General features: G+C 44.9%; 1 protein-coding gene across 1 annotated transcript; it reads left to right on the top strand.

Annotated features, from left to right (window-relative positions):
- Positions 1-6: 6 nt before the first annotated feature.
- On the top strand, positions 7-13,847 carry zgc:86896 (uncharacterized protein LOC415190 homolog). The gene is made up of 10 exons (XM_013135740.3): positions 7-156; positions 960-1,092; positions 4,622-4,726; positions 7,161-7,383; positions 8,554-8,661; positions 10,131-10,337; positions 11,015-11,090; positions 12,880-13,070; positions 13,219-13,309; positions 13,534-13,847. The coding sequence occupies exons 2-10, from the start codon at positions 1,029-1,031 to the stop codon at positions 13,537-13,539; spliced, it is 1,071 nt and encodes a 356-aa protein (XP_012991194.1). The 5' UTR covers positions 7-156; positions 960-1,028; the 3' UTR covers positions 13,540-13,847.
- Positions 13,848-14,821: the final 974 nt, after the last annotated feature.

The raw sequence follows: 14,821 nt of genomic DNA, 5'->3' as shown, positions 1-14,821 counted from the left end.
CTCCCTCTCTCTAATTCCTCTGCTGGTGTCCTCTCCGGTCCACCCTCGCGCTGCTTCATTCGCGTCGACTGCCCAGAGTCCGCGAATACAACCCTGCCACAGCCACACTCAGTCACTCACACACAGAGGTAACCTAATACAGTGACAGCTCCAAAGGTAAGTGCCACCGCCTTCTCTATGTTAGTCTGGGTTGTTTCTTTTTAGTATAATTGCTGTGGAAGCGAAGGTAGGAGGAAGAAGCCTTGGGTTACATTGTCCTTTTCTTTGAGTTTTAATTGGGTTTCTTATTGTTTCGTATGACATGGACTTGCGGGTTGGTTTGTGTGTGATCTCTGAGGTATTTTAGTGATAAGAAAGCACTCTGACTTCCCTGTCAGATACTGGGCCTGGCAGCCAGGGCTAAAAGTATTGTAACAGCAAATATCAAGGACATTGAGATTGTAGGAGCATATAAAGAAGACGAAGGTAGTGTTTATGTGCAATGGAGATCAATGGTGTACAAATGCAATGGAACCAGTCTACTGCTGCTATGGGATCAATCATAGTGTGTTTTACACTGAAAGCAGAAGGTAGACTCCAATCACAACCCAAATGGTTTTGTGTGGGTCTGACAATTTGCATATGTGGGCCAGGTTTATCCAACAGTTTATCCAACTACCTCAACACAGCAATCATATGAATCTGAAAGGTGTGTTTCACTGTATGCGTCAACACTGATAAAGGTCTGCTTTTAGTTTTTAAGTCATTGCTCAACTAGGCAAACACTCACTGAGGCAAACTGGCCTGGTAATAACACCAGACAACACAACATACTTCAAGCATACATCCGGACTCTGAAATACACAAGGGTCTTGGGCTGCTCTGGGGCAAATGTACCACTCCTAGATTAATAGCCTTAGCCTACAATCTACTAACCTAATCTTTCTTTTCATCCTCTCTTCCTGGTTTCTCCACTTTAGAGTTCCAGAAACAAGAAGACATTCCGATCCCAGGCACATCCCAGAATCCTTTGTGAGCCTTGTTGAGACATGTCTCTGTACAGCTTTGGGTTGGAGCCTCTCTCCTGCCACGCCTGGAATAAGGACAGGACGCGTAAGTAGACCTGCAGTGGTACAAACCAGTCTGCCTGCATTCACACGCGCACACACACACACACACACACCCGCACACACACGCACACGCACTCTTCCAGGCTGCAAGGCCTCCATTAGCTGGTCTTGTGTCTGGCTCCTAGTAAATGTCCCGAACGGCCCCCTACTCCCTATATAGTGCACTGTTTTAAACAGGAGCCTGTAGGCTGTAGTGCTCCAGTCAAAAGCAATGCACTATGAAGGGACAAGGTTGCTATGAGAGACACTGCCCATGTAATGCTCTCCACAGATGCATTTAATCTGCCCCCTTGTCTAACTGAACTCCATTAAAATCCTTTCTAGATCTAGGGAATGTGATTACCAACGGAGGAAGTGTACTGGAGATGGAAGGACATCCATAATATGTCCCAAATGGCAGCCTATTCCCTACATTTGACCAAACCCTATTGGCCTCCTGTTTCAAGGTGGTGCCTTAGGGAATGGATGCCATGTAGGTAATAGACTGTGTGCATCAGACGCTGCTCCTGCCTCAGACTGGTATTGCCTTAGTGAACGAGACAGAACACAGATAATAATATACACAATAAACAAGATAAACCGTCTGCTTCATGTACAGTGACATGTCACTGGTTTACATATGATTCTTGTGTCTGTCTACAGCCGTTACGGATCAGGCCATCAAATGGATTGCTCCTTCCAATGATGCAATACTATAGAACGCTGTCAGTCAATCAGCATTTATAATATATGTATATGTTAATAATAATTAGATGGGCGCTTATTTTTGCCATGTTTCTCATGTTGTACAAGGCGTATTATATCTGGGTGGTTCAGACCCAGTATGTCGATTGGCTGGAAGCCATAGTAAATAAGAATTATTGTTTGTCCAGTTCTACTTTATTTGTAAATTAGTTTATAGTAGCATTAAGACATGTCAGGGGTTTATGTTATATGGCAATAATACCACGGATAAGGGCTGTATTCAGACATTCTGTGTTCCATTGTACATACACCCATCAGCCATCACATTATGACCACTGACACTGATAATCTATATAAATATATACACCCATCAGCCATCACATTATGACCACTGACAGGTGAAGTGAATAACACTGATAATCTTGTTATCATGGCACCTGTTAGTGGGTGGGATATATTAGGCAGCAAGTGAACATTCTGTCCTCAAAGTTGATGTGTTAGAAGCAAGAAAAATGGGAAGCGTAAGGATCTATACGACTTTAAAAGTGCCAAATTGTGATGGCTAGACGACTGTGTCAGAACATCTCCAAAACTATAGCTCTTTTGGGGTGTTCCTGGTCTGCATTGGTCAGTACCTACCAAAAGTCCAAGGAAGGAAAAGCGGTGAACCAGCGACAGGGTCTTGGGCGGCCAAGGCTCACTGATGCATGTGGGGAGCGAATGCTGGCCTGTGTTGTCCGATCCAACAGACTAACTACTGTAGCTCAAATTGCTGAAAAAGTTAATGTTGGTACTGATAGAAAGGTGTCAGAACACATAATGCATTGCCGTTTGTAGCGTATGGGGCTGCGTAGCCGCAGACCAGTCAGGGTGCCCATGCTGACCCCTGTCCACTGCCCGAAAGCGTCTACAATGGGCATGTGAGCATCAGAACTGGACCACGGAGCAATGGAAGAAGGTGGTCTGATCTGATGAATCACGTTTCTTTTACATCACATGGATGGATGGTATGTGTGCATTGCTAACCTGGAGATCACATGGCACCAGGATGCACTATGGGAAGAAGGCAAGCCGGCAGAGGCAGTGTGATGCTTTGGCCAATGTTCTACTGGGAAACCTTGGGTCCTTCCATTCATGTGGATGTTACTTTGACACATACCAACTACCTGAGCATTGTTCCACCCTTTCATGGCAACAGTATTCCCTGATGGCATTGGCCTCTTTCAGCTGGATAATGTTTCAGGAATAGTTTGAGGAACACAACAACCTTCAAATTCTCAATTCTCAAAATCTCAAAATCTCAATCCAACTGAGCATCTGTGGGATGTGCTGGACAAACAAGTCCCATCCATGGAGGATCCACCTCGCAACTAACAGGAGTTAAAGGATCTGCAGCTAACGTCTTGGTGCCAGATACCACAGCACACCTTCAGAGGTCTAGTGGAGTCCATGCCTCAACAGGTCTGGGCTTTTTTTAGCGGCAACAGGGGGACCTACACAATATTAAGCAGGTGGTCATAATGTTATGGCTGATCAGTGTAAGTTGCCCCATACACTGGGGTCACAGACATTTTTAAGGCTAGCCTGGAGCAATTTGGTTTTACTGGTCAGGGAATTGTTTTTCCCTTGTCGCTGCAGGGATTTGATCCAGCAACCGTTTCGGTGCGCAACCGCTGTCGTTAGCTGTTGTTGTTGTTAACTTCATTACCTGTTGTTACCTGTCATTACCTGTCATTACCTGCAACTTCTGGATATTAGATGTTAGATCTACCCTTCTTTCTCATGTCACTCTGGAAAACAAATGCAGAATGTCTGCTGATTTCTCCCCTGTACTTCATTGATCAATCAAGGACACAGATTAATTAGGAATTCACCTGGTTGTCAATTTGTCTTAATTCGACTGAAATGTAAAGGAAATCTCCACAGTCAGCACAATAGACAAGCTGTAGACAACTGGTTCCTGAAGGGTTGCAGGTACGGTTGGATTTCCTTCACCACTGGTTCACGTCTGACCTCTGCAGCACATTGTACTGTTCACACAAATCGGTGGCCACTGGCCCTCCATCAAGATCCATCATGACTCCAGGCCAAGAAAGAATCAGGGCAGTGCCGGCTCTAGCCTTTTGGGGTTTGGGGCTTCCTCTCCCCTAGCCGTTAGGACTGCTAGGGATGATTGCATTGACTAGCATTCGGGGGGCCCTAAGCGAACACTTATGTTGCATATGCCCAGAACCGGCCCTTCGTCAGGGAAAGATCACTGGTGAATCCTTTTACTGTGTACACCCATTTCCCCCCAAATTCTCCCCTGGCAGACGGGCAGTACAGATCAGTCATGGTCCAACCATCCTGCCACCTGAACAATCACTTTCCCTGCACTGTGGCGCTCAGTAAACGCTATGCTCACCAGATCAAGTAACATCCAAACTGTTATCCGAATTGCTGCATTATAGCACACGCAAAACTCACCTCCCTGCATTTACAAATACTGTCATCAGCTGTCAATCCATACATGTTCTACACTCACTACTCATGTCTGATTATTATATATGCTCACCACAAATGATAGGCCTATATAATTGTGTGTCAACTTTATGTAGGTTTTGTGTGTTCTATTTCTATTCCCATGGCAACACCATTAAACCAACTAACATTCTGGCTAAGTGTACGTGTGCTTAGAGATGAAAGTTGGTCCTGACCAGAGACTTTCTTTACTTATCGTTAATGAACCTACTGTAGTGACATCAACCTGTTCCCTCTCACCAGAGACTGCTATCTATATTGTTGATCACGTGACTGCACTGACATTGAGATGTGTCTTTTCTCACCAGAGATTGCTGTCAGCCCTAACGACAGTTTTGTGATCATCTATGAGAAAAAGGGAAACGAGTGGGTCAAGATCCACGAGCTGACTGAGCACAGTGGACGAATCACAGGTACCCACCCACATTGAGTCAGCCCAAACAGCAATGTTCAATACAGTGGACGAATCACAGGTACCCACCCACATTGAGTCATCCCAAACAGCACTGTTCAATACAGTGGACGAATCACAGGTACCCACCCACATTGAGTCAGCCCAAACAGCACTGTTCAATACAATGGACGAATCACAGGTACCCACCCACATTGAGTCAGCCCAAACAGCACTGTTCAATACAGTGGACGAATCACAGGTACCCACCCACATTGAGTCAGCCCAAACAGCACTGTTCAATACAGTGGACAAATCACAGGTACCCACCCACATTGAGTCAGCCCAAACAGCACTGTTCAATACAGTGAACTACAGACGTGCTCAAATTTGTTGGTACCCCTACAGCTCATTGAAATAATGCTTCATTCCCCCTGAAAAGTGATGAAATTGAAAGCTATTTTATCATGTATACTTGCATGCTTTTGGTATGTCATAGAATAAAGCAAAGAAGCTGTGAAAAGAGATGAATTATTGCTTATTCTACAAAGGTATTCTAAAATGGCCTGGACACATTTGTTGGTACCCCTTAGAAAAAAGATAATAAATAACTGGATCATAGTTATATATCAAACTAATTAGTTTCTTTAATTAGTATCACACATGTCTCCAATCTTGTAATCAGTCATTCAACCTATTTAAATGGAGAAAAGTTGTCATTGTGCTGTTTGGTATCATTGTGTGCACCACACTGAACATGGAACAGAGAAAGCAAAGGAGAGATTTATCTTAGGAGATCAGAAAGAAAATAATAGACAAGCATGGTAAAGGTAAAGGCTACAAGACCATCTCCAAGCAGCTTGATGTCCCTGTGACAACAGTTGCAAATATTATTAAAAAGTTTAGGGTCCATGAAACTGTAGCCAACCTCCCTGGGCGCGGCCGCAAGAGGAAAATCGACCCCAGATTGAACAGCAGGATAGTGCGAATGGTAGAAACAGAACCAAGGATAACTGCCAAAGAGATGCAAGCTGAACTCCAAGGTGAAGGTACGTCAGTTTCTGATCGCACCATCCGTCGCTTTTAGAGCGAAAGCGGGCTCCATGGAAGAAGACCCAGGAGGACTCCACTTTTGAAAGAAAAACATAAAGCCAGACTGGAATTTGCTAAAATGCATATTGACAAGCCACAATCCTTCTGGGAGAATGTCCTTTGGACAGAGGAGTCAAAACTGGAGGTTTTTGGCAAGTCACATCAGCTCTATGTTCACAGACGAAGATGTTCACAGCTTTCAAAGAAAAGAACACCATACCTACAGTGAAACATGGAGGAGGCTCGGTTATTATTTGGGGCTGCTTTGCTGCGCCTGGCACAGGGTGCCTTGAATCTGTGCAGGGCACAATGAAATCTCAAGACTATCAAGGCATTCTGGAGCGAAACGTACTGCCCAGTGTCAGAAAGCTCGGTCTCAGTCGCAGGCCATGGGTCCTCCAATAGGATAATGACCCAAAACACACAGCTAAAAGCACCCAAGAATGGATAAGAACAAAACATTGGACTATTCTGAATTGGCTTTCTATGAGTCCTGATCTGAATCCTATCAAACATCTATGGAAAGAGCTGAAACTTGCAGTCTGGAGAAGGCACCCATCAAACCTGAGACAGCTGGAGCAGTTTGCTCAGGAGGAGTGGGCCAAACTACCTGTTAACAGGTGCAGAAGTCTCATTGAGAGCTACAGAAAACTTTGATTGCAGTGATTGCCTCTAAAGGTTGTGCAACGGAATATTAGGTTAGCGGTCCCATCATTTTTGTCCATGCCATTTTCATTTGTTTTCTTATTTACAATATTATGTTGAATAAAACATTTAAAAAGCAAAGTCTGATTCCTATTAAATATGTAATAAACAATGGTGGATGCCAATTAATTTGTCAGTTTCAAGTTATTTGAGGGAAAACTGTGCATTCTTCATTTTTTGTGGAGGGGTACCAACAAATTTGAGCACGTCTGTACTTTAGATCCAGGTGGCCCAGAGTGGCCCAGGATGGCCCAGAGTGGCCCGGCAGTCTGGACCGATACCTGCAGTGCACATGTAGGCCTGCTGCTGCGGCAGGGGTTCAAATCCAACTGACGCCACTTTCAGTAAAAACTCTGTCCCGTCTCTCAACCCTTTCCTGTCCAGTAATGCATAAAATTCCAAAAGAAATACACTGCTCAAAAATATTATGGGAACACGTAATCATCACAGTAAAACACCAAGTCAATTAAACTTCAGGGATATCAATCTGTCCAGTTAGGAAGCATAAGTGATTGTGAATCAGTGTCACCTGTTTTGGTGCAAATGAAAGTGACAGCAGGTGCACTGGAGAGGCAACAGCAAGACATCTCCATTATCCCATCCTGTTCCTGCATCCCTTCCTTGTCCTAAAAAGCCGTACTTCATTCCTGTGTCCACAGGCATAGACTGGGCCCCCGAGTCCAACCGCATCGTGACGTGTGCGTCGGACCGTAATGCCTACGTATGGACCCTGAAGGACAAGGTGTGGAAGCCGACCCTGGTGCTCGTGAGGATAAACCGGGCGGCCACCTGTGTCAAATGGTCCCCCCTGGAGAACAAGTTTGCCCTGGGCAGTGGAGCTCGTCTCATCTCTGTCTGCTACTTTGAGAAGGAGAACGACTGGTGAGACACAGTACTCATATTCAAACCATACTCATTCATACAGTACTCATATTCAGACCATACTCATTCATACAGTACTCATATTCAAACCATACTCATTCATACAGTACTCATATTCAAACCATACTCATTCATACAGTACTCATATTCAGACCATACTCATTCATACAGTACTCATATTCAAACCATACTCATTCATACAGTACTCATATTCAAACCATACTCATTCATACAGTACTCATATTCAAACCATACTCATTTATACAGTACTCATATTCAAACCATACTCATTCATACAGTACTCATATTCAGACCATACTCATTCATACAGTACTCATATTCAGACCATACTCATTCATACAGTACTCATATTCAAACCATACTCATTCATACAGTACTCATATTCAAACCATACTCATTCATACAGTACTCATATTCAAACCATATTCATTCATACAGTACTCATATTTATGCAGTACTCATATTCAAACTGTACCTATATTAAGAAATAACTAATATGCAGTACTCCGATTCAACCAGCCCGTCAGTCATAGAGGTATGGCCAGGCAGTCAGTCAGTCAGATACTTTTGTCTAGTCAGTCAGATGGTTACGGTCAGTCAGTCAGATGGTTACAGTCAGTCAGATGGTTACGGTCAGTCAGTCAGATGGTTACGGTCAGTCAGTCAGATGGTTACGGTCAGTTAGTCAGATAGTTACGGTCAGTCAGTCAGGCAGTCACTAAAACACTCACCCAGAAGGGCTGCACATACTGTTCATTTAAATTGGAAATGCATTAGCAGATGCTCCAGCACATACACTTTCAGACTTTTTCTTAATGCATCCAACCCACAACACTTGCATTATGAGAGCCACTGGTTTTGTCATACAAAGGCAGTTTAGCTGCGGCATTGCAGTGCAGCGAGCCCAGCCGTCTTTCGGATGGTGGTACACAAGTCAGTTCTACTCTACTGAGATACCAGCTGGGGGGTTTTGTCTGCAGGGTGAAATGGAACGGGGCTCTCTTGCAAAAGGGAATGATCTCAATGAGACAACCTGTATACATAAAGGTTAAATAAAAACAGAGAGAATTGAGCAGCGCGGTCTCACTTCCACGTCCGTTCCTGCAACGTCACCTCTGACATGTGACGTTTACCCTCTGACCCTTGCAGGTGGCTCAGTAAGCACATCAAGAAGAACATCCGTTCCACAGTGACCTGTCTGGACTGGCACCCCAACAACGTGCTGCTGGCCGCAGGCTCCTCTGACCTCCACTGCAGGTCAGAAACCAGTCAATCCTGGGTGCATGTTTTCGTTCCAGCCAAGCAATAAGATCTCTGACATGTTCCCGGCAGGCAAAACGGGCAGGAAAATCTGTTCTTCTTGTTGTGCTACTTGTCCATTATTAAACAAATGTTCTCATTCAGAGCGACTTCCAGTACTGAGTGCAGAAATTGTCATATTTGGTAAGAATCTTACCTCCGTGAGAATCTAACCCACAATACTGGCATGCTCTGCTAATGGACCCGACAGGGACACCGGGTGGTAATGTTATCAGGGACACCATGTGGTAATGTTATCAGTGACACCGGGTGGTAATGTTATCAGTGACACCGGGTGGTAATGTTATCAGGGACACTGGGTGGTAATGTTATCAGGGACACCGGGTGGTAATGTTATCAGGGACACCGGGTGGTAATGTTATCAGTGACACCATGTGGTAATGTTATCAGGGACACGGGGTGGTAATGTTATCAGGGACACCGGGTGGTAATGTTATCAGGGACACCGGGTGGTAATGTTATCAGTGACACCATGTGGTAATGTTATCAGGGACACCAGGTGGTAATGTTATCAGGGACACCGGGTGGTAATGTTATCAGGGACACCATGTGGTAATGTTATCAGTGACACCATGTGGTAATGTTATCAGGGACACCATGTGGTAATGTTATCAGTGACACCGGGTGGTAATGTTATCAGGGACACCGGGTGGTAATGTTATCAGGGACACCATGTGGTAATGTTATCAGTGACACCGGGTGGTAATGTTATCAGGGACACCATGTGGTAATGTTATCAGGGACACGGGGTGGTAATGTTATCAGGGACACCATGTGGTAATGTTATCAGGGACACCAGGTGGTAATGTTATCAGGGACACCGGGTGGTAATGTTATCAGTGACACCAGGTGGTAATGTTATCAGTGACACCGGGTGGTAATGTTATCAGGGACACCATGTGGTAATGTTATCAGGGACACCAGGTGGTAATGTTATCAGGGACACCGGGTGGTAATTTTATCAGGGACACCGGGTGGTAATGTTATCAGTGACACCGGGTGGTAATGTTATCAGGGACACCGGGTGGTAATGTTATCAGGGACACCATGTGGTAATGTTATCAGTGACACCGGGTGGTAATGTTATCAGGGACACCATGTGGTAATGTTATCAGGGACACGGGGTGGTAATGTTATCAGGGACACCGGGTGGTAATGTTATCAGTGACACCAGGTGGTAATGTTATCAGGGACACCGGGTGGTAATGTTATCAGGGACACCAGGTGGTAATGTTATCAGGGACACCGGGTGGTTATGTTATCAGGGACACCAGGTGGTAATGTTATCAGGGACACCGGGTGGTAATGTTATCAGGGACACCGGGTGGTAATGTTATCAGTCTTCTGTCGGCTCATACGGTCTCCTCCTACAGCGTACTTTTCTAAAAAGTTTCCGACTCCCCCAGGATCTTCTCAGGCTACATCAAGGACATCGAGGATAAGCCAGGCCCGACGCCGTGGGGCGCTAAGATGCCGTTTGGGGAGCTGCTCCTGGAGACCAAGGACTGTGGAGGCTGGGTGCACAGCGTCTCCTTCTCCCCCAGCGGCGATCAGCTGGCCTGGGTCGCTCACAACAGCAGCGTCAGCGTGGTGGACGCCCCCCAGGGGAAAGAGTGAGTTCAACTGGGAGAGAGTGAGGTCAACTGGGAGAGAGTGAGGTCAACTGGGAGAGAGTGAGGTCAACTGGGAGAGAGTGAGGTCAACTGGGAGAGAGTGAGTTCAACTGGGAGAGAGTGAGGTCAACTGGGAGAGAGTGAGGTCAACTGGGAGAGAGTGAGTTCAACTGGGAGAGAGTGAGGTCAACTGGGAGAGAGTGAGGTCAACTGGGAGAGAGTGAGTTCAACTGGGAGAGAGTGAGTTCAACTGGGAAAGAGTGAGTTCAACTGGGAAAGAGTGAGTTCAACTGGGAAAGAGTGAGTTCAACTGGGAGAGAGTGAGTTCAACTGGGAGAGAGTGAGTTCAACTGGGAGAGAGTGAGTTCAACTGGGAGAGAGTGAGTTCAACTGGGAGAGAGTGAGTTCAACTGGGAGAGAGTGAGTTCAACTGGGAAAGAGTGTCCCACTTAGCTTTTTAGATACATATGTACAAACTAGAAGTCTCTCTGGACAAGAGTCTGCCGAACGACTAAAATATGAATGTCATGTCAAACATGAATTGGCAGAATGTTGCTGATTATACAGACGGTAAGCAAACACTTGAGGTCTCAATATGAATGCGTCTCTATAGACTCGGCCTGTTTGTCAACATGGCTAACACACAGCTTGACCCCTGGCCTTTTGTTGACCGATAGGGTGACCCAGCTGACGACGGACCGCCTCCCTCTGGTGAGCGTTCTCTACGTGAGCCCCACAGAGATCGTTGCCGCAGTAAGAAGAAAATCCACTTCCTTCTCTAACTCCCCATCTCTCTCTCTCTGTTTACATTTTTCTATTTCAAATTGCTTTATTGGCAGGAAAAACACAGGCGCAGAGTGGTGGTTCAAATCCATTTTCTTCTAATTCAGCAAAACAGAAGAAAATAAACAAAGACGCAACTGAGGCACATAGCACAAACAATGATCCACACAATGGTCTGTACAAACTCCCCTGATATAGGTTCCCCAATTAGAGGTAACAATGTACAGCTGCCTCTATTTCAAGACAGACAAGAGATGGCTAGGGGCATAGCCAGGACCTGACAGCATGAACGTCTACAATATATATTGTTAAAAAACACAACATTTGTGAGAAAAAAAGAAAAATTAATAGTGAAAGTAGTAGTATAAATAACTGATTGACATATTAGAAATAACAAGAATACAATGATAGCTTTGAATAGCAATGAAAATAAATGTATTTGACATAAGGTATTAATATTACCATTTCAGCAATCTAAAACAACGCAATACAACTATCACTTCTACTTCCATTACTATCACCATTAGATATAAAATCAGTATATCTACCTGCTAAAAACATTATAAAGTTTATTTCTTATGGATTCAGGTGTAGTTTTTCTTACTTTCTCTCATCATTTTGTTGTGATCTACCAGAAGAATAGTTCCTCAACATGTCAGTCCATTTCCACCTCTTAAGAGTTCCCTGTATAAATACCCACCATATTCTATATGTACCCTGGACAGCCCTGAACCCAACACCCTTAACCCTGGACAGCCCTGAACCCAACACCCTTAACCCTGGACAGCCCTGAACCCAACAACCTTAACCCTGGACAGCCCTGAACCCAACACCCTTAACCCTGGACAGCCCTGAACCCAACACCCTTAACCCTGGACAGCCCTGAACCCAACACCCTTAACCCTGGACAGCCCTGAACCCAATACCCTTAACCCTGGACAGCCCTGAACCCAACACTCTTGACCCTGGACAGCCCTGAACCCAACACTCTTAACCCTGGACAGCCCTGAACCCAACACCCTTAACCCTTGAATGATGTCTCACATCGTCCTTTCCACATTAGACAGCCCTGAACCCAACACCCTTAACCCTGGACAGCCCTGAACCCAACACTCTTAACTCTTGAATGATATCTCACATTGTTGCCTCAGGAAGGGGAATGATGATCAGAGTTAACTTGTCACAGAATTCACTAACTAGCTCTGTGAAGTCTGACCAATGAGGTTCGAGTCTGGCATGAACATATACTTGTGTTGAGTAAATTTGAAATACCAAAAGCATCAGTACAGTTTTTCAAACGTGTTGGCGACATCAATACATAACATTTTAGTAATTTAGTGGATGTTCTCATCCAGTGAAACTTGCAGTCAGTTATACATACTTATAAACCGGGTGTTTTTAATCCTGAATGCTGATTGGCTATTAGCTGTGGTATATAAGCAATAAGGCACGGGGGTGTGGAATATGGCCACTATAACACAACTTAGAACTGATCATAGGCATGACAAATCACGGAGTGCCTGGGCACAGTGCTTAGCCGTGGTATATTGGTATATATCACAAACCCCCACAAACCGTATTGCTCTTACTAACTGGTTACCAACACAATCAGAGCGAAACAAAGTGATGCAATGTCACACCTGTTGTGTAGACCTTCCGCGATGCGTCAGCTTTTAGCTGTGTTATATCGGCCATATACCACATCCCCTTGTGCCTTATTGATGCGGCGTTCCTAATGTCTAAACCTTCTCCCCTTCAGGGCCATGACTGCTGTCCGTTCCAGTTCTCCTACAAGGGCCTGGGGAAGCTAGAGTTTGTCAAAAAGCTGGACGTGCCCAAGCAGACGTCTAAGGGCAGCATGTCGGCCATGCAACACTTCCGTAACCTGGACAAAAAAGCCACCGACGATGAAATCAACGAGCTAGGCTGCCTGCACCAGAACAGCATCACGTAAGAAGAGACTGTGTGTGTGTGTGTGTGTGGGATTGTGTGTGTGTGTAATTGTGTGTGTGTGTGGGGGGGGGGGGTTGTGCACGTGTGATTGTGCCTGACTATTCATCCCATTCTGCACATCTTCCCTTGCCTCCCCTCCCTCCAGTCAGCTGTGTGTTGTGGCTGGAGATAAAGCCCGCGTGACCAAGTACAGCAGTGTTGGTCTGGATGGATCTATGGTCCTTTGGGACTTCAAGGTACGTCACTTGACACACCGAGCGGCAGAGGTTATAACAGAAACACAAGACTCTACTTAAGTACTTTATTTAAGTCACAGGCTCCATCTGAATAGCATCCTAATCCCTATATATAGTCCAATGCTTTTAACCAGAACTCTACTGTGCAGTATAGACTCATCAGTAGGCTAGTATCCCCTGTTTATATAACACTTATTAACATGGTTTTCTCTGTCTCTCCTTAGCACTGAGTAAATAGGCTGTTTTAGAGGAAGCTGTGTCTGGACACCTGCCTGGTCAACATCAGTCCAGCTGACCGTGGGACTGACCACTAGCGGTTAATGACCACACTAGTCGTTGTCAGTGAATTCACCAACATCAAACACCTATTCATGTTAAGTTACCTATTCATTTAAACGGCTGTATTATTGCTCTCATTTTCAACTGGAACAGCTGGGTTTTGTGCAGCTTCCAGACAATCTGAAGTAAACTGGGTTGCCTGGCTATGGTTTTCAAGCGGTTTGATCCATGTTGAAAAAATAAACAGACTTTCTACAGATTTTTGTTTTCACGTTGTGCTCTGTGGTTCCAATAGGTATATTTAAACAATAAGGGAAGGTGGTGTATGTACCACGGTGTCTACCACAAACGCTCCAGATGTCTTACTGTTATTATTAACCTGTCACCAACGCACTTAAAGCAGTAAAAAGCTGTCATGTCATTCCCGTGGTATAAGATCTCTTGTAAACTGGGTGGTATGAATCGTGAATACTGATGTGGCTGTGATATATGAGACCGTATGCCAAGGTAGGCTATAACATCAAAAAAAAATGTACTGCTCTGATTGCACTGGTAAACGTTTATAAGCGCAATAAAGCATCGCGAAGGTTTATGAAACATGGCCAATAGGCTCATCGCTGTGCCCACTGCCCAGAAACTTCGCGATGACAATGCCTTGTCTAAGAACTACTCTTGACCTGGTCTACTGGCCATTCACAAGACCCCTCGCGCCTTAATGCTGACATACACAGCTATCAACCAGTCAGCATTCAGATTTCAAATCACCTGGTTTATAATGCTGTATAATAACAACCGTTTGTTGAGTGCCATAACTGAAGCATTGATTGTGTTTCATACAATATAAATATAATTATTTTACAGTCCACAACAGTTCAAATTAATAACTTGTGTCCACTGAGGATGATCCACTTTATAGGGTAAATGATCCACGTGTAAGCAAAAGACTGATGCAGGTGCATTAACTGCTTGCGGTTTGCTTACGGGGAAATCGAGGAAAGTCAATGTTTTGCCAGCTGCTCTAACTGCATACCTTTAAACTGGACTGTGCCATTACTGGGAATGAATAGCTTTTTTGTCGACCACCGCCCATCGGTTTGAGATCTCCATGAAAAACAACACCGGCTAAACAGTCTGCTGGAGCATTACTTTATGCTAGAGGCGTTACCCGACCGCGCCCCTTCCCACAGTGGAGCCAATCCCAACAAAACATTTGTTCACCTAGCCAATCAGAAT

This window comes from Esox lucius, chromosome 11 (genome assembly GCF_011004845.1).
Source record: "Esox lucius isolate fEsoLuc1 chromosome 11, fEsoLuc1.pri, whole genome shotgun sequence".
In the NCBI taxonomy this organism is placed as follows: domain Eukaryota; kingdom Metazoa; phylum Chordata; class Actinopteri; order Esociformes; family Esocidae; genus Esox; species Esox lucius.
This window is presented reverse-complemented; position numbering and strand designations above follow the sequence as displayed.